Raw genomic sequence first — 26,887 nt, 5'->3', positions numbered from 1 at the left:
ATGTCACGACCTAAAATCATTAAAAAACCTTCCATGAGGAAGAAGGCTGAAGCCCCAAGTGCTGCTGACGTCTATACGGATGCACTTGGGTTTGTTGCTATGGATTACAATGTCCCAGGACTTTCCAAAGTTATCCTTTCCAAGTTAAATATGCAAAGCTACGATGATTACAGGTGAAATACTCCTTCCATTAACTTCCACATTGTGTAAAATAAAAGTTTGCTGATTTTTCTTGTGGGTTTCTTTTCACATACGAATGAACTGTCCCTTAGGCTGTTCTTTTTCTCACAATGGATATTTTTTTCAGATACGCTTTGGATTTTCTCCATATAATTCCAATTCCGAGCCTTAATGGCGTCCCCTCCCCTGTGGAGCTTCAGTCACCATTGCGTATTCACTGGTTTGTTATAGGAACATAGGAGGAAATAGGAGCGGGAGAAGGCCACTCTGCCCATTAAGCCTGTTGCCCCATTCAATTAGACCATGGCTGATCATCTACCTCAGCCCCACTTTCCCACGATATCTCCATATTCCTTGATGACATTGGTACCCAGAAATCTATCTATTTCTGTCTTGAACATGCTCAATGATAGAGCATCCACAGCCCTCTGGGGTAGAGAATTCCAAAGATTCACCACCCTCTGAGTGAAGAAATTCCTCCTCATTTCAGTCTTAAATGACCTGTCCCTTATTCTGAGACTGTGTCCCCTGGTTCTAGACTCACCAGCCAGGGGGAACATTCTATCTATATCTACCCTGTCACGCCCTATAAAAATTTTGTAAGTTTCAATGAGATCACCTCTCATTCTTTGAAATTTTAGAGAATACAGTGATAAAGAATGACAGTGCTTTAAAATATCTCAGCAAAAACAAGATATCTACACATATGTTCACAGCTCTGGCTTCTCAGATCTATCTCTGGAGGCTTCTGTTTACTTTAAGGCTGATTGTAGCTTCTCAGAGCTAATCAATGAAGCATGGTGAACATAATCAGTCAACCAACTAATACATTGAAAAACAGATCAATTAAACCATTGAACACCACTGTCATGACAATCTTCATGTTGATGTTTTGAAAGGCCTGCTTTTACCCATGGACCACGTTGCTGGGAGAGGTGAGAGAATAACCTGGGGTAACCTATTATTCAGGCCTCCTCTCTTCTGGGAAGTACTGATTCCACTCCTCACTTCTTCTTCACTTATGTATTCTTTACTTTGAAATAATGATTCAGCTATCTGGCTTCAGACAACCGTCCATTGATACTCACTAATCCCCTTGTGGAGCAGAGGTAGCGATAATACCTCTGGGCCAGAAGCTCTGGGTTCCAGTTCCATTCCAGGACTTGATTACCATGGAAGGGGTGTTTGTAATGTGGTCAAAGAGGTTGATTATCAGCCTGTAAATCCTTCCAAATGGCTGATGGCAGGTGGTAGAGCAGGAGAGTTTCCTGGTCAGCCATACTGCAGAAGGCAACAGCAAACCACTGCAATACTTTGCCAAGCATAATCATGGACCAATCCAATGGAAGGCTCTGGTTGCCAATGCCTTCTGAGGGCATGGTACCTGAAAGAGGAGAAGGAACCCTTTAGGATTGTCCTGGAGTGTCTAGGAATGAATGATTAATCTCCTGGATTAAAAACAGACAATGCTGGAAATACTCAGCAGGTCAGGCATCTTCTGTGGAGAGAGGAAACAAAGTTAATGTTTCAATTTGATAACCAGAACTGGAAAAAAGTTAGACATTTAACAGGTTTTGGACAGGGCAAGTGCTAGGTGAGGGGGCAATGAAAGCAAGAGAAGGTCTGTGATGAGGTGGGAGACAAAAGAGATTAATTGACAAAAAGGATAATGATGTAAGACAAAAGGGGCTGGTAATGGGAATGTAATGGGTCCAGAGGAGGTGTAAATGGCAACAGCAGAATTATCACCCAATAGCTGCGTCCGAAAAAATACGAGCAGTGGTTATGATTGCATCTGGCGGTGCATGGTGTGGACATAAATCGCAGAAAGCGGTGGGAGCAGTGAGTCTCGGGGCGCTGAATAAATGCTGCTAAATTGCTAACTTCTCCCAGCTGAAGCATTCAGGCAAGATATGAACAAACTCAAACCCATTCACTGACAGAGTTAAATTTGGGTCTTTTAACTCAGTTTCCCTCTCCGCAGGTGCTGCCTGATCTGCTGCATGTTTCTGTTTTACTTTTACCCTTCCAGCATTGCAGTCTTTCTCTTTTGCATAAATCTCCCGATGGTTGGTGGGGTGGGGGTGCAGTGGCCGGGGGAAATTGTAGAGGCGTTAAACGAAGAGTACATTTGCTCTATAATTTCCTGTGATGCTGCTCATTTGCATTGTTATAAGCCTATTGAGAATGAAGAAAGTGCTGCTTGACCAGGCAAGGCAGCTGAGGTGAGACATCATACGTGACTAAAGACTATGGCCATGGTGCACAAATAGTGGTAGAAGTAACCTCTGAGTCAGAGATTGTGGGTTCAAGTTGCACTCCAGAGACTAAAGCATATCGTGCAGGCTGATAAGAGTGCCATCTTTCAGATTCAGTGTGTGCCTTCTACAAAAGGCACTGCAAAAACCCGCCAAGGCTGTTTGAACAGTACCTCCCAAACCAGCAACCTCGACCATCTAGTAGAACAAGAGCAGTCGGTGCACGGGAACACCACCACCTAAAGTCACCTGTAAGTCGCATGCCACCCCGACTTGGAATTCTATCACCACCTTCCTTCAATCTATCTCTGGGTCAAAATCCTGGAACTCCCTCCCTAAGAAAATTGTGGGTGTACCTACACCGCAGAGAATGAATGCAGTGGTTCAAGGCTTTTCACCACCACCTTCTCAAGGGCAATTAGAGATGGGCCTAAAAGATTCTGGGCCTTGCCAGCGCTGCCCTCTCAGGTGGGTGTAAAAGGTCCCATAGTCCATGTGAAGGAGAGCTGGGCTAGCAATTCAGAGGCCCAGGCTGATACTCTGGGGACACGGGTTCAAATCCCACCACGGCAGATGGTGAAATTTAACTTCAATTAATATATTCTGGAATTGAAAGCTGTCTCACTAAGGAAAACCATGAAACTATGATTGATTGTCGTAAAACCTCATCTGGTCCACTAATGTCACTCTAGGGAAGGAAATCTGCTTTCCTTACTTGGTCTAGCCTACATGTGACTCCAGACCCACAACAACGTGGTTGACACTGATGTGATCCCAGCTGAGGTTACCCCTGGACAAGCCTGATCCCAAAGTGGAACCCAGCTTGATAGATCCTAACTTTTATTTGTTTGTTTAGATATGTAGAGAGTAGCCACTGAACAAAGGCCCAAGGGTCTTTAACAAAACATTTAACAAAAGAATGAAACATTTATTCAACATGAAAAGATAAACCATTTAACAATATTCCTTCACCCACAATTATACTTGTACGTATACAGATTTGTAAGGATAACACAAGTTACAAAAGCTTATACACTAATATACACAATAAGTACACAGCCCATGCAAACCTATGGCACCCTGTGGTCAGACACACCACAATCTGAAACCAAGTGACAGATGCTACCTCAAACAGAAGCTATGGATCTCTCCTCAGCTCTCCCCCCCACCCTCCACCCCTGACGCTTATGAGTCAACCAGTCTCACTGAATTCTGTCCTTCACCCAAGGGTTTCCAATCTCCACTCTCCAAGACCTTGCCTTAGAATCTTCTCCCAAACCAACGTTTTCTCTCAGATGTCTTCCGTAATGGTTCACCTCCAGGGTTTCAAACTCTCCTCCTGATGTTCCTCTTCATTGGGTCACCACATGCATTCACGCTGTCTTCCATACACTCTCTCTCACCAGCTCAGAGTTAACAGTACACTACAGCTTCACATGCCCATATCAAAGAGTTACAGACCTTCAGTTGTCTCTTTGGACTTTGTTGCCTCTTGCAAACTGTTCTCACTTTAAATCTGCTTTCTGCAGCTTTTGTCTCTTTAAATCTGAAGCTTGGAGGCTTTCTCTCTGCTCCTCACTCTTAATTTCACTTAAGAGGACCTTTTCCAGGTTCCTGTCCTTCCTTTGACTGGAAGGTCATTTTTGGACTTTCTCTTATTCCACTCCCCTGGATTTTTGGGGTTTTCCTTCGCTTGAGACTGACTATTGGTCCCCTTTTGGGCAGCTTCTGCTTCACAGCTGCTTTCAAACCAACTGAACTCAAACAGCTTCTAAAAAAAACCTGCTGTTTCTCTTCTATGTGTGTGTCTGTGGAAGTGACCTGCCTCTCTAGGTCCCTGTTGCTACGCAACAGTCCAATCTTTCTACCCTTTTATGTTTACTTTCTCTTTAGGGACCATAAAACTCTTCATTAGAAATGCAAGCACCTTTCTAAAGTGAAACTAAAATTCCATTTGATCTTTCTTAACACACAGATACAGAATATAAATCAAACTTAAACTTTAAAGCTAAAACTCATTCTTAACACCCACAAATATCAATATAGCTTACTTACATTCTCTCTATTTCCTAAGAACCCTTACTGGTCTCTGAAATGGCTGAGCAAGCCACTCAGTTCAAGGGCAATTGGGAATGGATGACAAATGCTGGCCTTGCCAGTGATGCCCACATCCCCATGAAAGAATAAATAAAAATGGAGGTTGCCTGGCAGCGCTTATCCAACAAGTGCTGATGTAGATTGTAATTTAATCTTGGTGATCGTGCGACACATGTATTGGTATCTGTTTTGCTCCTCTGGTCAGTTGGCAGCTGAAACTCTGTAGAAAATGGCAGCATTATTGTCCACTCCCCAGCCAATTAAAGTGCACTGTATCTGAAAATTGCTTTGTGGGAAACCTTAAGCTAATAATTGGCTTTGAGCTGATTTTTGGGTTGCTGTTGCGATATGGATGGTGGGAGGTTTCTATTCATAAAGCTCTACTTTTCCTTTGAAATTCTGTTGGTACAGAGCAGCTTTGGAGGGAAGGAAACATGCATCAGGTTTTGGAATCCGCACTTACCAGGAGATGTTTCAGAAGATGGAGGACACCTTTAAATTCTGCGCAGAGTGCAAGAAGCTTCCGGAAGCTCTGCCAGATCCCAGAGCTCTTCGACGCTGCAAGAGGTAAGTGACAGCAATTGAGGGAAGGATGAATCCTGTTGAGTGACTCAGGTCAGCATATCGACTAATTGGTAACTTGTGGATTCCCTCCCTTTCTGTGACCAGTGCCTTTCCAATCTCTGCCATGAGTAATTAGGAAGATGCTAACCAGGAGTGAGACACTGCTCTTGAAAGTGGAATCACCTAGTGGCCAATTTAAAGCAGCTGGAAGCCTAAGCAAAAATATTTATTCATCAACTTGAGAATGGAAAACCTCATAGAGAGATCCACAGGAACAGAAAAGAAATAAACTTCCAAATGGGCTGGGGAAATCAGTCCCATTGAAGTAATATTACATTGGCCAACTCATGCTGCTTTTCTCTCTCCACAAATGGTAATGTGTGAATCATAGCAAGATATTTAAAATGAAACTACTTTTTTTAACTTTCATGGCATGTGGGTGTCGCCGGCAAGGCCAGTATTTGTCGACCATTCCTAATTGCCCTTGAACCGAGCGGCTTGCCACTCCATTTCAGGGGGCAGTTAAGAGTCAATCATATTGCTATGGGTCTGGGGTCATATGTAGGCCAGACCAGGTAAGGACAGCAGATTTCCTTCCCTGAGGATATCAGATGGATTTATATGACAATCTGGTAGTTTCATGATTATTATTAAAGAGACTAGAATTTTATGTCAGCTTTGTTAGGTCAAGGCATTGCCCTGGGGCATGAACCAGAAAATGACTACCATCCAATTTGTTCAGTTGAAACAGGCACAATGTGTGTACATATTCTTATTGTCTGCACACACATTGTACACACAATGTACACATATTGTACCTATTTCAACTGAACAACGTAGGCGACAGGCATGCTCTGGTGCATTCCCAAGGGCAATGCCTTGACCAATCAGTGTCAACCTGCCTGGTTTGAGTTTAAACAAAGCTTGGCAGTTAAGTGTAAATCATCAGCTAACTGGTGCATTCTCCACGGCAGCGCCTCTACCAATCAGAGTCCACTTGCCAACCAATCAGCACTCTGTTCTCATGAGCTATAAATTGTTGTTCCCTTTACATTTGATATCCTTGTGAATGTCCTGATGAGTGCAGGGCAAAAAGCTTGGTCATGTTTCTTTTTTCAGCGATGCTCAAGTTCTGCACTACCAAACAGCTATCAGATTTATTAATTGAGTTTAAATTCCCCCAGCTGCCATGGTGGGATTTGAACTCATGCCTTAGGAATTCTAGACCAGATTGCTGGGTTCCTAGTCCAGTAATACCACTATGTGTATGATTTAGCACAAAGGCAGCAGGGGCTAGTTTGTTGCAAAACCTAGAAAACTGTTAATTGAGCAAAGCCGGTGAAAGGTTGCAAATAACTCCGATGACCATTTGGAATTGCAGGTGCCAGAATGTCTATTACTGCGGAACCGAATGTCAACGAGCGAGCTGGCCAGTGCACAAGAAGTTATGCAAGAAATTAAAATGGGCCACGGTTGACAGGCTGGTTGAGTGGCTGGTGTTCACAGGTATTGACAAGTCTGTTCAGCATGGTTTGAATTTTTGACGCAAGCCCTAATTCCTTTCCACGCATAAATCAGGCTGGGAACGACAGTTTAACTTCTGCCAGCGTTTGAATGTTAAGGAGATGGAACGTTCTGGTCACTTGGCTTCAAAATGCCTAGAACATTGGCAAAAGAGCCAGATGGAAGATAGGGAGATTATTTTTTTTGAAGCAGTGAGATGTTTTAACCTGAAATAACAACTGCCTGGAACTGTAGTGGAAGCAGGTTCAATGGTAATTTTCAAAAGGGAAATTGGATAATTGAAAAAGAAAGTTAAAAAAACTGCTGGGCTATTGGGGGGAAGCAGCAAGGAGTAGCACTAGTTGGATAGCTAATAAAGAGCTAGCACAGAATGATGGGTTGAATGGCCTCCTATGCTGTATGATTCTAAGATAATGGTGTAAAGTATCAGGTTTCTATTTTTTGGAACATTTTGAATGGTACTTTGCGAATAAAGACTAATTGGTACAGCAAGACAAGACACCAGTGCTCCAACATATAATGCCACGAGGCGAGAGGTTCTATATCAACACCTATGATGTCCCCTTTTATTGACTTACCAGTGATAGAGTCAATACAACACATTTTGCCCATCGAGTCTCGAATGTTCTATTGAGGGACACAGTGAAATGGTTATTGCCCATAGGAATCGAGGGGAGGGAGGTAAGCAAGTCAGCCCAGCCTATTCCTGTACCTCTTAGCAACAGTTTGTAAATGATATTAGTAGAGAGCATGAACTGGTTGCCTGCAATCACCTAGTCATCCAGGGAATGATGTGCAACTTAAGGAGGTTTATAGCAGATAGTAAATGGAGTGGTGCTAAGGTGCTACAATCAGGCTCAGGAGCCTGGGTTAGGATTCTCTTCTCATTAGATAAACTGGCCATAGCTAGGCACCACACAAAGGAAACGACCACATGGACAAGGAACTGGTGCGGGCTCAAGCCCATGAAACCAGACGCCGGGAAAAGTCAATGGCTTCTGGAGACCGGCAGTGGAAGTGGTCAGGGTCAAGTGGGGAAAGAGGGCTGGGGAGGAGAGCTAAAGTAGCAGCACCCAGCCCAAATGACAAATAAAATTCCATGATCAGTAGAAACAAGTGGCGTGAGTCCTTGCCTCTGCTGATGAGGAATCCCTGGAACAGTAGACGAGAGTGGGGGAAGCCAATAAATCATCATCTGAAGCATTTGCTGCCTTCTTCTGTTGGAAGTATATCAGCTCCCCAGTTTATACAATTCCAGAGGACAATCTGGATCCAGGAACTTGCTGTGCGAAGAATTCCAGCTGTTAAAATTGAGTTGCAGCCAGACAGTCAGGAAAGGTCATAGCAAAATTAAAATAATTTCCTAGAAAGGGAAGATCAGAGGGTGAGTCAGCTAGTTTAAGGGTGTTACAGACAGGGGATGGGAGTTAAATTGAAGCCCCAGTTCTCTTCCATTCTGTCTGTCATCAGTGTGGGTTTAATGTTGAAAAGATAGAAGTGTGTGTTTCTAAACCCCCCGTTTGTATATGGTCAATTTAAAAGGTACCAGCAGCAGACTTTTGTGGGTTTAAACAAAAAGGATTATTTATTCGTATATTCACCCCGAGAAATCCAAACACTACATCAGTCACACACCACACACAAACGAAAGGATGCAATTAAAGGAGGTAATGTACTTCTACAAATATTAAACCAAAGGGATAATTAACAGTTTGAGATTCCAGTGAAGAAGAAAGCTTTTCCACTCTGGAATTGTATTTGGGATAAGTCCAGATAGATGGGATTGGATATCTGGAATAACTGCAAGGTTCCTCCTAAGATAACACTGTTCAGCAGGTCATGCTGTCAGGCATTCATGGCTGTTGTATCAGGAGGTCCAATTTCTTTACAGGTGAACTCAATTCTGAGTCAGGCCAGGAGGGGCTTTTAAAAGACTTTTAAGCATCAAGCATTCTTTGCAGCTGTTGTGTTGTCTTGTAATTCTGCAGACTGCCCCAGGTCTCTTCTGAGTTCTGGGACAAAAGAATTTCAAAATCAGGGAACCAGTTTCAATCACATGACCAACAACCATTGATATACAATAAAAGGTAGATGGTGGTCTTCAGTATCAGTGAACAAGTTTTTGTCACATGTTTACCAATATAAAGTAAACTGTGGTCTTTCACACTTGTAGACAACTGGTTTTGTCAGCTTTTCTTTGTTGCATTGCAAACCTGGAGATTTAGAGGAGTGCATTGACTTTGTGCTTTGAGGTAAGCTTCAACAGTGGCAGGTGTAAATTCCACAAAGGAGTGCTGTTTAGGTATGTCCATTCAAGGGGGAGACCCCCACCCTTTAAGATTCAATTCAGAACTTTATGGAAGGTTGATAGTCTGTGCTGAAGTTGCAAAGGTCAGCTGACCCCCTTGGCAGCCATCTTGACAATTCATCAGTGTCCCTTTTTAAATAGGTAAAGGCAGTTCTAGAAGCTTCCACATGAGCACAGTCCATTTTTAAAGTTATGAAAATGACATGCCTTTACTGGGCATAACAAGAGTAACAGAGGCTTAGGATCAAGTTGATTGTCCACCCCATTGGGAGGAAATTGGTGTGAGGGCGTGGGAGAGTAAATCATTTAACTTTTGAAAAAGTGACCACAATCAGTAACACTCATTTAAAATCGGAACTGTTTGTTCATTGGAAATGGCCCAGCTTCTTTTATCAGTTTTTGCTGGAACCTTTTGTTTGTTGGGAGGTCTTTCATTTTTAAGCCACACAAGTAAATTTTATTCCATGTAATTTATGGTCCAGGTGACATTCCTTTTCCGGGTGGAAACTGGACGAAAGCTGTGTCTGAGGTGAAAGGTTGGGATGTTTGGTTCTTGATGCAAGAGGACCTCGACACCAAACTAAACACGATTCTGAACTGTAAGTACATGAAGATATTGTGGGAAAATGCGGGGAAACCACAGCCTGAAGATGAGGAGCTTTTGGAATCCATCAGACGGGTGACCACTGACTTTCAGGCAAGGCCAGTTACCATCGGATTAGCCCTGCACAGTTTCGGCATTGACCCGTTGGAAAAGCCCATCACCATTCATGTCATTGGTGCCTCTCACACTGAGACCCTTAATGCCAGACTTACAGACTATGATGAGCTTGCCCATATGTTTCCAGGCAACGAAGGGATCGAGGTTGTCATGATTGGGCCTGAGGTGGTGGCAGGGCCGACTCTCCGACCCCCCTTGCAGTCTTACGCCGGCAGGAGGCGGGTGTATCTGAGTGGCTGGAAGGGACTGTACCACATGTATTGGGAGACAATGGTGGAGTCAGGGCAAGCTGCTCGGCCGAGTTTGGTAGTAGGATTTCATCCAGGTGAGCTGAAGCTTCTTCCAACTAGAAACGCCAGTAAAGGAATAATGTCCGCCCAAAAAATCTTTTGCTAACTTTCCTTTCTTCATTTGTTTGCAAAAACACAATTCTTGTAACATGCACTAACACATCCCTACGTGTAAAGTACATTTACTAAAAGTAATGAGGTGCAGTCCAGCCTCCCCAAACAAGAACAGATTTGTCAATTTTTTTTTTTCAGATACCACAAACGAGGCCCCTGATATTCCACACTCACCTCCAAGCATAACTTTGGCTGGGGATGAGTGAAAAATCCCATAGGTGGACCAGCAAACAGCCATCTACATAGTTTCCCCAGGATTCCCACTGCAACTATGGGAGCCTGAAAGAATCTCTGAGGCATTTTGGTCCCAGTGTTTTTAAAATAATTCATCCTAGCAGCATGTTATCCTACATCTCCCAGTGATTGCTTACAAAGAAAGAACCTGCATTTCTATAGCACCTTGCACAACCTCAGTATGCCCCCAAATATAAGTAAAATAAATAGTCATTTGGTAGTACAGAACTTGAGTCTTGTTGAAAAAAGGGACATTTTGTGGAAGCGTTTCATCTTGCACTGATCAGGCCAATTTGCAAGAACACCAGTGTAAGGGAAAACAAAAAATTTCTTCTGTATTAGAAGAGGATGCTGATTGGTTGGCAGGCGGACTCTAATTGGTAGGTGCAGTGCTGTGGAGAATGCACCAGTTGAGGGTGGCTGACTGTTAACTGCCAATCATTGTTTGAAATTTAAACCAGGGAGCTTGACTCTGATTGGTCAAGGCATTGCCCTGAGGGATGAACCAATGAATGGCTGTAACTTAATTTGTTTAGCTGAAGCAGGCGCAATGTGTGTTCATGTTCTTTCTGTCGGCAAAGAACAGGGCCCCGTGTATTAATATATTTAGTTTCCAGTACAATGCAAGTGCACCTCACTGCGATCCCGACTGACAATCTTGAATTTGTTGGCAACATAATTCAAGAATAACAGTATACATTTGTTGTTTTCCCTTACATTGGTATTGTGAATTGTCCTGGTGAGTGCAAGATGAAGAGCGTTGACAAAATGCACCTTTTTTCAGTAAAAGTAAAATACTGTGGATGCTGGAGATCCGAAATGAAAACAGAAAATGCTGGAAAAACTCAGCAGGTCTGGCAGCTTTGAAGAAGCCATATCAGACTCGAAACGTTAACTCTGTTTCTCTCGTCACAGATGCTACCAGACCTGCTGAGCTTTTCTGTTTTTATCTGAGAATGTCACAAAGTGTTTTACAGCCAATTAAATATTTTTGAATTGTAGGGTACATGGCAGCCAATTTGTGTACAGCACAGAGTGACAAATTGCCAAGATGCTGAAGATGAAACTCCCTCCTCTTCTGCACAACAGTGATCTGCAATCTTTTACATCTACATTAGGTAGATGGGGCCTTGGTTTAATGTCTCATCCAAAAGATGGCACCTCTGACAATGTAGCACTCCCTCAGTACAGCACTGGAAAGTCAACCTCAGTTTTGTACCACGGGCTGTGACCTTCTGACTCAGAGGCAAGACTGAAACTTGGCTGACAATAGTGTTAAGCATTGTCAGAGACATGAGAGCATGAAGGTGCTGCATGGCATGAGGATCATAGAATGGTTACAGCACGGAAGAAGGCCATTCAGGCCATCATTTCTGTGCTGGCTCTCTGAAGGAGCAATTCACCTAGTGCCACTCCTCTGATTTTTCTCTGTAGCCCTGCATATTCTTCCTTTTCAGATCATAATCCAATTCCCTTTTGAATTAAACCTGCCTCCACTATACTCTCAAGCAGCACATTCCAGATCCTAACTATTCGCTGCACGAAAAAGTTTCTCCCCCTGTCTCCATTGCTTCTTTTGCCAAACACCTTAAATCTGTGCCCTCTGGTCCTCGACTCTTCCAGCAATGGAAATAGTTTTTCCCTATCTACTCTGTTCAGACGCTTCATGATTTTGTACACCTCTACCAAATCTCCTCTCAACCTCCTCTTCCCCAAAGAAAACAGTCCTAACCTCTCCAGTTTAACCATGTAACTGAAGTTCCTCATCCCTGGAACCGTTCTCAAAATGAGAAGATAGAGAGAAACTGTTCCAATTGGTGGGAGGATCAGAAAGAGTGGGCGTAGGGAATTGGATGGTGCAGTGAGGTAAATATTGCTGTTTCAGCTCTGACACCTGACTTCATGCCAGTTCTGATTGGCAGGCTAAAAGTCGTATTCTTGTGAAAGAACCTTGGACCATCTAAATCCAATTCACAGCACAGATGAGTTCAGAAGTTGCCCAAGTTGAGTACAAATTGCCCCAGTTTAGCAAGCAAGATTTAGTGCTTGAAATAGATAAGTAAGACACTGCAGCATGAACTTATCAAGAACATTGTGTTATGCAGCAGTAAACCCTTCCATTCCTCATTGGGCTACGAAGCTTACCATGAAAGAATTCTTGACAGAAACATGATCTAATCCTGAGAACTGAGACACTGCAGCTATCTGGTTACTGGGGTCTGAGAGCAATGCAAAAAATCATTCATGTCATTAAGTATGCTCGCTTACTTAGCCAAGATGACAGCTAGTGTCTCGTAACCTTTTAGAAGTTACACATAGACCAGTCTGGGCAAATGAATAAAAAGGAAAACCATCAGTGATGAAAATCTAGGATTAAAAACTGAAATACTGGCGGTGCATAGCAGGTCAGTTAGTATCTGACAAAAGAATAGATTGATATTTTGTCAAAGCCTAACCTTGTGAGTTCTGATGAACCGTCATAATTAAAATTTTAAACCTGCTCTGTTCATAATGGCATTTCCAAAACTTTCTATTTTTGTCTATCAATATGAAACATCACTATAACACCTCAAAGAACTGCTGAATGATTCCTGCATTGAGTCCCTGTGAGTGTTTAATAAAATATGCAAACAGGGAATAGAGAATCAAAATGCCCATCATATCCGGCAGCTTTTGTTAAATTTACTTGGCCAGTTTCTATTTCCTGCGTGGATTTTTAAATGACTATCACTGAAATATTGACCAAGAATATTGTCACAGCTGCTTCTGCTCTGATGCCATAGTTTTACGCGTGTGAATGGGGTTTACTCCGAACTGCCGGTGAAGTTTTGAGTGGGAGCGTCTCCAAGGGAACTTCCAACCATTGGCTTCTTCAGAAATTCCTCCAAAAAGAAGCATGTATTACTTTCCTGATTTCCTTATCAATACTTATTCCTGATCCAGCATCACTAAAAAAGAGCAGATTATCTGGCCAGTATCATGTTGCTGTTTATGGGGCCATGCTATGCACAAGTAGGCTGTCACGCTTTCCACATTGCAACAGTAACTGCTCATCAAAACTTTCATTGGCTGTAAATCGCTTTGGAATGTCCTGAGGTCAGAAAGGCATCGTAAGTTTTTTTCCTTTACTCTCCATTTCTCAGAGGTTTGATTGGGAAGGTTCTTAAGGGCACAGCCTGGTTTCTTGCATGTGTGTCAAGTCTCCTGATTAACTAAAAGAAAGAAATGGGTCTGTGAGCTTACTGTCCCCTGATGGACCTTCTTTATGTGAGAGCGCTGAATGTGAGCAGGCTGATTTGCAGTCAGGTGGTCTTGGCAAATCCATCAATTTTACCGTGGCTTTGCCACTGGCTCCCTGACCCATGAGTCAGCAGTCAGTGAGAGCAACGTGGCAGAAAACCCATGTAAACGCAGTTTACCTCAATCCACAAGAACACAAGACATAGGAGCAGGAGTAGGCCATGTGGCCTGTTGTGCCTTCTCCCCCATGCAACACTATCATGGCTGACCTTGGGCTTCAACTCCATTTTCCTGCCCGCTCCCCATAACCGTTAATTCCCCAAGAGACCGAATATCTGTCCATCCCAACCTTAAATATATTCACTGATGGGGCATCCCCAACACTCTGGGGTAGAGAACTCCAAAGATTCACAACCCTTTGAGCGAAGTAATTTCTCTGCATCTCAGTCCCAAATGACCCGCCCTTTATCCTGAGACTGTGCCTCCATGTTTTAGACTCTCCAGCGATCGGAAACAATCTCTCAGCGTCTACCCTAGCAAGCCCCAATCTCATCCAGATTACAAACCCAGCACCTTCCTAATCTGAATGGATCTATAGTGCATCACGAGCTGTATTAACCCGTGGGCAACGCCCTCCCACCTGTGCCCCCTTAAGGTGTTATGTTCGCCAAATAAATAAGCTTGCATTTCTGCTGCTGATTTGTGAATGGCTGCAACAGATGCAGAAGCTCATGGATATATATGAGATGTCATTTAAGTCCACAGCCAAAGTGGAGTGAGGACATCAAGCTGACAGGCCGTAATTTACTGAAGGTCTGAATTATGTAGCACATTCCCAAGGCTTTACAAACGTAATCTATCTACAGAATTGACGAGGCAGCTCCAATTGTGTTGACATCAGTCTAACCCCTTCGGCTCACTTGTTTCGGTGATATTAAATCACTTCAACTGTTAACATTGCAAGGCCTTACAAATGGTTAAAAAGGTCTTTAAATTTACATCTTCGCCATGAGCAGGCATTTAGATCTGTACCGGGAAGTGAGCATCTCTCAAAAGACAAGGGAACAGCATGAAGGAACTGAATAGGGATTGTGCAGTCAAACACACAAAAGAGCTGGAAATGTTGAGCAAGTAGCGATCGGGGCTAAGAGCTACCCTCAGCCGTCACAGAACAGACGGGTTGTTGAAGGTTGGTTGACACGGGATTGTCACCCCTGGCTCCATCACTAAACAAAGCTGCAATATCTGTAGTGGGCAGTTGCTCGGGGCCTAGGGCATTGTACTTAGAGCTGGGGGAGGTATGTTTAGAGGTAGCGTGGAATTAGAGGTGAGGATTTGGACACCGCCAGACTTATGGTTATGATTTAGAGCCAAATTTTAGCCCACAGGCGGGGACGTGACAAAGAGTTTTCCTTCGCCTGTTCCTAGATTCCCAAGGATTGACATATACCGGAATTAAGGGAGAATGGCTCCGTTCACTGGGATAATTGCCCCAATTATAAAGGTGGGGCCTTTTGCAGTGGTTTGTGGGGTGATGGGGGGGTAGTTCAGTGATTCCAGGGGACTGGGAGTCTGAGAACATGGAGGCCAGACTGATCTTAATGACTGGGTCCCTTTCTTCTAACTTTTGTCAGAGTTCTGCCCGAGCCCTAGGTTCATTACCCAGCTGGGTGGGCAGGAGGGTGAGTGGCCATAACCAGGGACCCACAGGACCAGTTCATGCTTGTAGATTGAGCGGGAGCTCATGGAGGCAATGAGAGTGAGAGGGGCGACAGGATGTGGTTAATCCCGGACAAGAGGTCCAGTTCCTCAGGGCTCACAAGGAACCTAACATTTTTTACATTTTAAAACTTACCTGCCTAGTTCTCTTCATAAACCACCTCCCGGCAGGTCAGGCCTGATGTGGAAATGGCCACTGTTTCCCCCACTCTTGCTCAGGCTTCAGGTCAGGTCTGCAAATTTAAAAAGGGACCCTGTTTTATGCCTACGTGTTTCTGTCTCTAACTGTTCAACTGAATGTTCCCCACAATTCACCTCATTCCTGATTACATTTTGCATTGTCTTAAACTAAGTTCTTCAGGTCCAAGTAAATAAACATTAATCAGAAGAGGTGGAAGAAGCAGGACTTTTGTAACCTTTTCATGTTTTTGAGGAATACCACTTTTGAGGAGAATGTAGGATGATGGAACGTTGGTTGATGGTGAGAATATCCTCTCACAGAATGTACCGAAATGTTCTCTTTGACCTGTGTCCAGCTTTGGACTCCGCTCAGAGCGGGAGCTGTAATATGCTCTCATTAACCTTTTGCTCTTCTGTAAACTCCATTATTTATTTCTAAGAAATAGATCATTTCAAAATTAAAGTCAGTCAACATTGTTCTACAAGTGCTAAATCAGCCAACCTCTAAAATGCCTGATGACCCATTGTCATTCTCTGCTGGTTTCCTTGGAAATATTCCACATCGTTTTTCTGGGTAGTGTTTGGCCGATTTGTTTTATCTTCATACTTATGACAAACTGATAACTGGATATCTCCAGTCTTTGATTTTATTGACCTTGTAATATTCTCACTGACCTTAACTGTTTGGAAATGTGCTGAAAAGGACAAGAGAGATCAGTACCTTTGGCATGATGGACATGTCATCACTGTACAGTGCTGGGGAAATTTGCAACATAGAGTAATGCATTCTTCTGTAATTATCAAAGCAATCTTGTGATGTCTACTGACCATCTGTGGCACTGAATCATCATAGTCTAACAGGCCAAGCTTTCAACTCAAATATAGCATTTAATAGTCTTCCAAGAAACAAAATAACTCTCTTGTTGGACATTATAGATTTATACAGCACAGAAACAGGCCATTCGGCCCATCATGTCCATGCTGGCCATCAAGCACCTATCTATTCTCACTCCATTTTCCAGCACTTGGCCTGTAGCCCTGTGTGCTAAGGCATTTCAAGTGCTCATCTAAATACTTCTTAAATGTTGTGAGGGTTCCTGTCTCTTCCCCCCCCCCCCCCCTCAGGCGGTGTGTTCCAGATTCCAACCACCCTCTGGGTGAAAAAATATTTTGTCAAATCCCCTCTAAACCTCCTGCCCCTTACCTTAAATCCATGCCCCCTGGTTATTGACACCTCCGCTAAGGGGAAAACTTCATTCCTATCTACGCTATCTATGCCCCTCATAATTTTGTATACCTCTATCAGGTCCCCCCTCAGCTTCTCTGCTTTCAGGAAACCAACCCTCACCTATCCAGTCTCTCTTCATGTAGATGAAAAAAAGAATGATTTGCATATTATATGCACTTTTTATGACTTCACAATGTCCCAAAGTGCATTCTTGCCAATGAAGTACCTTTAAAGTGTAGTCACTGTTATAAGAAACATGGCAGCCAATTTACGCATAGCAAGCTCCCACAAACCACAATGTGATAGTGACCAGATAATCTGTTTTTCCTGATGTTGGTTGAGGGTTAAGTATTGGCCAGGTTACCGGGGATAACTCCCCTGCTCTTCTTTGAATTAATGCAGTGGAATATTATACTTCTAGCTGAGAGGGCAGCTAGAGTGTCACTTCGATGTGTTGTTTACCCATCCCCTTGAGTTTTGTGTTTGGAATGTGCAAGGCCTATGACTGTGGATTGAGGCTCCACCACAACTCACACTTCATCAACAAGATAGAAGCTAGCCAGTCCTTATGGCCTGTAATAATAGTCTCATTATTTTGCCTCAGTGTGGACAATCCTTCTCCAAGTCATGAATCATCAATTGGAAATGGTACCATAGTTAGCACTAGCATCAGCTGTGGCTCTTTGGTAGCAGCATCATCTCTAAGTCAGAAGATTGTGGGTTCAAGTTCTGCTCCAGAGATTTGGGCAGAAAATCTAGGCTGACGCTGCATTGCAGTCCTGAGGGAGTGCAGCACTGTTGGAAGTTCTGTCTTTTGTGAAACAATTTGGTCTCTCAGGTGAATGAGCAGTTTGAAGAAGAGCAGGGAGGTTCTTCACGGCTAGTCCATCACCAACATTGTTCTAACAGTTTAACTGGTTATTTTCACATTTATTTGTGGGCACATAATCCAGACTGACACTTCAGCACAGTACTGCTGGTGTGCTGCACTGTTAGAGGTGCTGCCTTTTGGATCCGACATTAAATGGAAACCCAACCTGCCCTCTTGGATGGAAAAACAGAAAGAAAAGCTTACATTTATATACCGCCTTTCATGACTTCACAATCCCAAAGTACCTAACAGCAAATTAAATGTTTTTGAAGTGTAGAAATGTAGAAAACACACAGTCAATTTGTGTACAGAAAAGTCCCACAAGCAACAATGTATTAATGACCAGTTTTTTAGTGATGTTCCAGGATTGCTGTTCTTCAAAATAGTGCTCTTGGATCTTTTATATTAATAACTTATATTTATATAACTCCGTTAACATAGTAAAATGCTCCAAGGTTCCATATCCACCTGATGAGGCAGATTGAGCCTTGGTTTAATGTCAGATCTGAAGCACGGCACCTCTGACTGTGCTGCATTCCCTCAGTGCTGCACTGAAGCCATTTGGTAGACTCAAGTATCCTGACATGAAGTTCTTGGGCAGCCTGTTATCCTGTTGGTGAGGCTGAGTTCTTTAAATAGCAAAGGAACTGTTTTTGAAACACTGGACAAAGTATCAGCTGTGGACTGTGCAGCAAAGAGGAGACCTAACTGAAATATATACAATTATGAGGGGTCTAGATAGAGTGGAAAGGAAGACCCTAATTCCCAATGGTTGAGGGGTCCATAAACAGGGAGCACAGACTTAGGGCAAGAGGTTGGAGGTTTAGAGGGTTATTGAGGAAATTCTTTCACTCAGAGGGTGGTGGGGATCTGGAACTTATTGCTTGAAAGTGTGGTAGAGGCGGAAATCCTCTGGGTGGCTCCTTGTCAGTAAACATGAACACACAGGCTGAATTGCTTCATTCCACTCTGTAAATTTCTATGATCTTATGACTGTGCAAGAAATCAAGTTATTACATTTTCGCCACATCGTATATGTCTGCAGGAAGTTCCAAAAAACAGTCACTGTTGTCAGCAGACAACTATGGAAGCGAATTTATACAACAAGATCCCAGCAATAAGTGAATGGTTGACCTGTTAAACTCTTTTGGTGGTGGTGTTTGTGGAGTGAACCTTGGGCAGGTCACCTGGAAAAGTTGACCTCTTCTTTGAGTAGTGCTGTGAGATCTCCTATGTTCCCCTTTATCAGGCAGCCAAGGATCTCATTTAACGGCCTTGAAATTTGCATATCCAGACTTAACTGCACCGCCCCTAGGCTCCCACTATTGGGCCATCCTTATGAGGCATCGCCTAACTGCACCAATTGGAAAACAGCCAAACTCTTCTTTACTTGATTGGATGATTCTTGACTGTCAACCAAACAGCCTTTTTCATCACGTTCAATACTTTTACAACAAATAAAAAAAAGTTTTACAGAAAATGAAAAGATTCTTATTTTGATGCCTCAATAATTTTTCTCCAGTTGTTTTTCTCCAGGAGAATTGGAGGTTCCATCTTGCCCCAGGAGTTAGATACCTGGGGGGCCATGGTGGTGTGATCGGTAACCAGGTCAGGAGTGATGGATGACTAATGGGAGATGATTGGTAACTGGGTCAGTGGCAATTGATAAGCAGGTTGGGGGTGATTGATCATCTGGGCGGGGGACTGATCAGTAGCCAGGTTGGGAGTAATCGGGAACCTTGTCGGAAGTGAGTTTGAGAGTGGCTGGTGGCACTCGGGAGAGGTAGGAAGTGACCTAGACTCTTTTACTGTGAGGTTGGGAGTGTCACTCTGGTCCTCCAAGCTCCACAGTCAAGACGGTAAATCGGTTCTTCCAGTGCCACATGACACTAAGCAAGTTCAGCACTCAGCGACTGAAGTGTTAGGTCTACAGTTCAAGCAGGACCCTAAAAAACAATTCCAAAGGAGCACATGGCATAAGGGAGAGAGATTCCAGGGATTGATGTGCCGAGAGAGCTGTGTCTGACAGCCACCAATAAAACAAGATTTAATACTGATACGAAACCTCTATAAATAAGCAAGGAGAAGGAGAGAGTCACTATCATGTGGCATTCTTACAGGATTTCGTTTGCTCTAAAATTAAAATTGGTAGCATTATAGCATCACCTGACACTCCTGTACACTGACTGTGCCACTGTTTATGTAATGTTTTATTATAACTTCTGTATTTACAAGGAATCTGGCCAGTAGTAGGAATGGTGATGACCATACATTTATAAGGGAAGACATCCAATGAGAGAATAAAAACTGAACACCAACTCCTCCTGTTGATTGTGGCTAATCCCTTTCACTTTTGCAGTAGTTATTTTTAATTTTGATCTTTTTGAGTGTGAAGCTTCCGTTTGCATTTTGCCTTGTGCCTTCCTCCTTGGCTCCAGGTATTGTACATCCAGCCACTAGGTGCTGTGTAAATGCTGTGACCCTTCCAAGGGGAACTTCTGTCCATGATGTCACTGCTTTCTTTGGTGATTCATAATGTGGGGGAATGTGGAGTGAACCTACTGCTTAACATTCAGTCAGGGGTCCCAAAATCCCACACCCATTTCAATATCTCTTTCATGTTAGTTTAACAGTTGGTATATCAGTACACTTATGCCTTGAATCTATTAAGATATTTTTGATCTAGGCAGGTCCAAATCCCATCCATGCCATTAGAGACGGGCATCAAGTAGAGACCAAGAAATTACCCACTTGTAATTCAAATCCTTGTGTTCAAATCCAACATTCCCCTCTCTATCTCTGTAAGCTGCTCCAGCCCTACAACTCTCCAATATTGGTCAAGACACTAAGGATAACTCCCCTGCTCTTTTTCAATATAGTGCTATGAGATCTTTTACATCCACCTGAGAGAGCAGACAGGGACTTGGTTTAATGTCTCATTCAAAAGCTGGCACCTCCAACAACCCTTCAAGATCTCTGCATTCCTCCATTCTGGGCTATAGGGCATCCACGATTTCCTTTATCACATCTTTGGCAGTTGTGCCTTCAACTGCCAAGGCCGTTAACTCTGAAATTCTCTTCTTCAACGTCTCCAGCTGGCTACATCTCTCTCCTCCTTTAAGTTGCTCCTGCAGGCACTCCAGTGCTTTGCTGAGAGAGTGCTGCACAGTGAGAAGTGCTATCTTTCAGATGTGACTTTAAATGAGGCCCTGCCTGCCCTCTCAGGTGGATGTAAAAGAGCCCATGGCACTATTTTAAAGAAGAGCAGGGGAACCGAGCCAATATTTATCGCGTGCTCAAGATCATAAAACAGATTATCCGGCCATTATCCCATTGCTGTTTCTGGGAGTTTGCTGTGTACAAATTGGTTGCTGCATTTCCTTCATTACAATTGTGGCTAGACTTCAAAAGTGGTTCACTGGCTGTAAGGCATTTCAGATATCCTGGGATAATGAAAGGCACTGTATAAATGTGAATTTTTCTTTTCTTTCTTTAAAATCTGCCCCTTTGACCAAGTGTTTGCTCACTGCCCTAATATTTCTTCATGTGACTCAGGTATCAAGGTTTGTCTGATGACGCTCCCGCAAAACACCTTGGGATGTTTTACACTATTAAAGGTGCTCTGTAAGTGCAAGTTGCTATTGTTACATTAGAAATAGGAGCAGGAGTAGGCCATTTGGCCCCTCAAGCCTGCTCCACCACTCACTAAGGGCATGGCTGACCTGATTGTGGTCTCAACTCCACTTTCCTGCCTATCCCCCATAACCCCTGACTCCCTTGAGTAGCTTCAATACCCAGCCAAATACCCAGCCTCCACTCCTCTCTGAGGTACAGAAGCCCAAAGATTAACGACTCTCTGAGAGAAGAAATTCTTCGAGGAAAGGCGGCAGTAGGTAAATATAAAACCTCTTGGGCGGAGAGGGAAAGTTGTCTGAATCTTGCATCTCATGGTGGTGGCCTCAGAAAGAGGGATGGGGGTGAGTGATGATGTGGATGGTAAGGAAATACATTAGAAAAGGCTCCTCAAGAGGAAAGTAAGTCCATGCTCTGATCTCATTGAGTGAAATAAAAATATGCTAATAGTCACTTGGTAGCACAGAATTTGAGTATTGCTGAAAAAAGAGACAGCATGTTGAAGCTTTTCATCTTGCACTCACCAGGACAGACACAAGAATACCAAATTTCAAAGAGAGAAACAATTATTATTGCATGAGGAAAGGGTGCTGATTGGTTGGCAGGTTGACCCTGGTTAGCTGAAGCATTGCCATGGTGAATGTACCAGGGAACTATAGTCCCCTATGCTTTTGTTTAATATTGCTTCCTCTGAAAATTGGCATTATTGCACCTGCCCTGATAAAAGTATGCTTGGGCATACAGTGTAAAAAAAGAAGAGGGAATACTGCAAAAATGTCTAAGAATGTGTGAAGAAATTCCTATTGTAGACTGGGTGGAGGAGATTGTAGAATAACCATGCTAAGGGGGGAGGGAGAAGGCTGCCTTTATTAAGAAAGGAAGCCACAATCTTTGACTGATTTTGATATACAGTATTGCATGGGAGACACCACCAAAGCAAACCGAGAAAGGATTCCCTTCCTTGCATTTAGTAATACACATGGTTCAACATTTTTAGGAGCCGGGCTGAATGTGTTGCTGGGTGGTGATCTCTGTGTATAACTCTGAGCCTGCTCTCTCCATACCCAGGATTCCATGCTTCACAGGGCCTGATTGAGGGTTGGCTGCCAACACTTCTACTGTTGAGGGACTACAAGATCCCATCTTTCTTTACAATGTACAGGTAAGTTCTCCAGATTGTAGTTTTCCTTGTAGAATAACAGAATGCTGACAACACCAAAGGAGGCAGTTCAGTCCACCATGTCCCTGCCACCTCTCTGTGAGAGCAACTTAGCTGGTCCTGCTCCCTCATCCTTTCTCCTGCATGTGTTTTCCCTTCCGATGCTTATCAAATTACCACTTGAAAGCCATGCTCGAATCTGGCCCCACCACCCTTTCAGACAGTGCATTCCAGATTGTAGCCGCTCGTGTCACTTTTGATTCTTTTGCCAATCACTTTAAATCTGTGCCCTCTGGTTCTCGGCCTTTCCACCGATGGGAATTACTTCAGCGCTGTGAAGGACAATTGTAAGGGTTGGTGATATGGGTTTGTAAAATTGGATCTTTCAATCGTTCCCATTCATTGTGGGGAAAATAGCTATTTATGGCATAGCATAGAGTTACCATCTGAGCACAGATGTTTAGACACACTTTTCAGTTGCCTCCAGCTTCCTCAGTGCAGAAACATCAACGCCCCCTAAACCAATCCCTGCTTCCTCTGTTGTCATCCAACCCTGCTTCTCTGTTATTCTAATATGTATTTAATTGTTTTTTAAGAATAGATTTTCCACATAGGCTCCTGTTCCCCCTTTTCATCATATTCCAATCCTTGTGGAGACCAGTAATGTGAAAGAACTAAACTTCCCAAACGACCCCAATGGAAAAACCAGGATTTCACTTTTAAAAGCTTTTACTATAACAAACAAACTAAAACCAAATAAAGTAAACATGAACAGGCAAATTCTATTCCATTGGAACCATATATTACACTTTAAATACTGATACAGCAGAAATAAGTCTCACAGATTTCATAGGCAGCAGTATGGGGCACCATGTGCAGTCTCAAAGTCTTTCACAATTCCATCTTCTTCTGGTAGAGTTTGACTACTCTTCGTCACACATGATCTGTTCATGAAGTAGCCTATAACAACCACTTTACTCCATCTGAGTTCCATGGAGACGATTGTCACCAACAAAGTGCACCTCTGTGGAACATCCTTCACTCAGTTCACAATAGCCCTGATGGCATAGCTTTCATAGAGTCACTCAATAATCTGACTACTCAATAATACCCTGGTACATGGTATTGTCAGCTCTGCAAAACTCATCCAGCTGCTCAATGTGTCTTGACTGCTCACACAGCTTTTCAGAGCCTCGATCTGGTTTTGACCACTGGCTAAAATCTGAACACCAATTGCCCCTGTGTTGTTCTGATTACAGACTGAAATTCAGTCTCCTTGCCCTGTTTATTCTTGCCAATTAGCTTCTGTTTCCCTAGCAACCTACCAGAGACTGATTTCTCAGAAGTCAGATGTCATAGCCAGGAAATCCAATTAACAAACTCCTCCCAGAAACATGGGCCTGGTTTCTGTTTCAGTTAGGGACAGTCTCAAAAAATACAGGCTTTGCAAGTCTCCAATGTGGACAACAACTTGCAAATGACATATTTCTCAACATCAGATGAGTTCTATCATTTGTGAGAAGACCCTTCTTTGTTCGAATTGAAGTGTCTTCCTCCATTGGTTTCATGTCAGCTGTGTTCCTCACCTTGGTCACTAGATCTGCCATATTTGCAGATTCCACCCTCCCCCATCATGAGGTGGATCCAAAATATGTTCCTTTTCTTCACAATGTGCCAATGCAATTGGATTGGGGCAGAAAAAGGTGGTTATTTCTGTAATCTCCTCCAGCCCTACAAGCCTCCGAGATACCCGTGTTCTTCCAATTCAGCCCTTCTATGCATGCTTGGTTTTAATTGCTCCACAATCAGCTCTGGAATTCCATTCCTAAATGTTTCTATCTCTCCACCTCTTTCTCCTACTTTAAGACACTCCATACAAACCTGCTTGTTTGACCAAGCTTTTAATCATCTGCCCATATATCTTCTTAGGTGGCTCGATGCCATATTTTGTTTGATAACCACTCCTTCAGGGAGCGCCTTGGGAAATGCTCAAGGCGCTATATAAATGCATTTTTTTATTGCTGTTGTTGAGTACTCACTGATCCTGAGTGGTGCATATATGTTGGTTGCCTTAATCATTTTGTCAGAGATTTATCTGCACCTGATCCCTGGTCCTATGAGAAGATTACGCTGGCTGCTCAGTTTGAGGAATTTTTTAAAAAAATTTATTCATGGGATGTGAGCATCGCTGGCTGGGCCAGCATTTATTGCCCATCCCTAATTGCCCTGAAGAACTGAGTGGCTTACTAAGCCATTTCAGAGGGTATTTAAGAGTCAACCACATTGCTGTGGGTCTGGAGTCACATGTAGGCCAGGCCAGGTAAGGGTGGCAGATTTCCTTCCCTAAAGGGAGAATATCACTTGCTTGCCACCACTATCCTGAATGTCATTTGTTTCCATTTTGTTTCTGAATTAAGCTATTTTGTATTTGCAGTGAACAGGAATTGAAGTATTCCCTTGAGATCCTTCAGGAGCTCGAAACCAAAATCATTGGCTATGGAACAAATCCTTTCGCCTCCCTGAAACTAGAACAGGTGCAGTCCGACCCCAACAAGCAGCTGATCCACAGCAACTCCAGCTATCTGATGTTCCTGGGAGCCATGGAGTCCATGGGTGGAATGTACATGGAGGACCTGGGACAAGAGACCTTCCTTCGAACATAATCGGAGTGACAATTGGCACATCTATAACACTGAAATTCTGTAGCTAGGAAAAATAACCTGGTTTTCTTTGAAACTAATCCACATTGTACAAGAAACCAACAGCTGCCATTTTATTTCAGGAATCACAGAATTATAGGGGGCCATTCAGCCCATTGTGCTTTGTTGGTGTTGTGGTATACCTTTAACTGGGTGTGGTTTTCTGTTTATATAACTAGACGGGAAATTATGCAATGTATCATGTGACTCAGTCTTAGTCATGGTTGGTTCTGAGGAAGCTGCTAACTCAAACATGCGTACTAGCTCTCCAGCTGTGTAATACTGCTAGCAACTTCTCAAATCTTTAATAAATGAACCCATGCATTCTTGTGTTAGCCAATCCATTACGTATGGTTGGTGCCTCAATGATTATCTGTTCAGCAAACACATGGAGAAGAAAAACGCAACATTCGGCCCTTCGAAAGAGGTATCCAATTCATCCCACTTTCCCTGCTCTTTCCTTATAGCCATGCATTATTTTTCCTTCAAATATTTGTCCAATTCTCCCTTGAAAGTTATTAGTGAGTTTGTGCCCACTGCTCATTCAGGCAGTGCATTCCAAATCATAACAACTTGCTGTATTGGAAAAAAATGTTTCCTTATGTTGTCCCTGGTCCTTTTGTCAATTACCTTAATTCTGTGGTCCTGGTTATTGACCCTTCTGCCACAGGAAACAGTTTCTCCTTATTTACTCTGTTAAAACCCTGCATTACTTCAAACACCCCTGATTGGTGTACCAATTGCAGACCTATGAGTCAAGGCTGGTGTAATGTGGGGGAGCATGCTGTGCTCATTACATTGCAGTGATTATGCATAAAATTCAATGTTGAATCAGTTCTTCTCCAGATGTCCCTCACAAAAGCAAGAAAACATTGCTTTCTGCTTGGGCACACTTTGGGGTGATGCCATTTCCTATTTCTGGGCTTAATAACCAAGCTAAGATCAAAAATATGCTGTTTGGACAACCAAATTGCCTTCGAGAATGAATAAGATCTAGTAATGTGCTATCAGAGACAGGATTATTTAATGACTTTATAGTAAACATGCCCCTAGGTAGCAATGATCTTAACCTGATTGAATTTTGCATTCACTTTGAGGGAGAGATAAGTGGGTCTAAAACTAGTGTTTTAAACTTAAATAAGGACAATTATGAAGGTATGAAGACAGAGCTGGCTAAAGTGAACTGGTTAAGTTATAGGCCAATAGAGATGCAGTGGGAGACATTTAAGGAAATAATTCATAACATTCAGCAAAGAAATATTCCAGTGAGAAAAAAAGACTCTGGACACTTAACTAAAGGAAGTTAAAGATAGTATCAAATTGAAAGAAAAAGCATATAATTCAGTGAAGATCAGTGGCAGGTCAGAAGATTGGACAGAATATAAAAAATAGCAAAGAATGACTAAATGAATAATAAAGAAGGAGATATAATAAGGAGGGAGAAAACTAGCTAGAAATATAAATACAGATAAGTAAGAGTTTCTGCAAGTATTTAAAAAGGAAAAGAGTAAGTAAAGTTGGTCCTCTATAGAGTGAGAATGGGGAATTAATAATGGAAAATAATAAAAAGGATGAATTGAACAGATGTTTTGCATCTGTCCTCACTGTAGAGGATACAAATAACATCCCAGAAATAATTGTGCATCAAGAGGTGAAAGGGAGGGAGGAACTTAAAACAATTACAATCACCAGGGAAAGGGTATGGTGAAGTTTATTAGAACTAAAAGCTGACAAGTCCCCAGGTCCTGATGGACTTCATCCTAGGGTCTTAATAGAAGTGGCTGCTGAGATTGTAGATGCATTGGTTTTAATTTTCTAAAATTCCCTAGACTCTGGAAAGGTCCTATTAGATTGGAAAAAGTGAATAT

General features: G+C 42.9%; 1 protein-coding gene across 1 annotated transcript; it reads left to right on the top strand.

Moving 5' to 3' along the window:
* LOC121288342 (putative protein MSS51 homolog, mitochondrial) lies at nt 1–24,983 on the top strand. Its single transcript, XM_041206896.1, has 6 exons — nt 1–173; nt 4,947–5,102; nt 6,481–6,605; nt 9,414–9,977; nt 22,230–22,323; nt 24,755–24,983. The coding sequence occupies exons 1-6, from the start codon at nt 1–3 to the stop codon at nt 24,981–24,983; spliced, it is 1,341 nt and encodes a 446-aa protein (XP_041062830.1).
* The last annotated feature ends 1,904 nt before the right edge of the window (nt 24,984–26,887 follow it).

This window comes from Carcharodon carcharias, chromosome 15 (genome assembly GCF_017639515.1).
Source record: "Carcharodon carcharias isolate sCarCar2 chromosome 15, sCarCar2.pri, whole genome shotgun sequence".
Classification (NCBI taxonomy): domain Eukaryota; kingdom Metazoa; phylum Chordata; class Chondrichthyes; order Lamniformes; family Lamnidae; genus Carcharodon; species Carcharodon carcharias.
The sequence above is the reverse complement of the archived record's forward strand: the minus strand, read 5'-3'. Positions and strand labels throughout refer to the sequence as shown.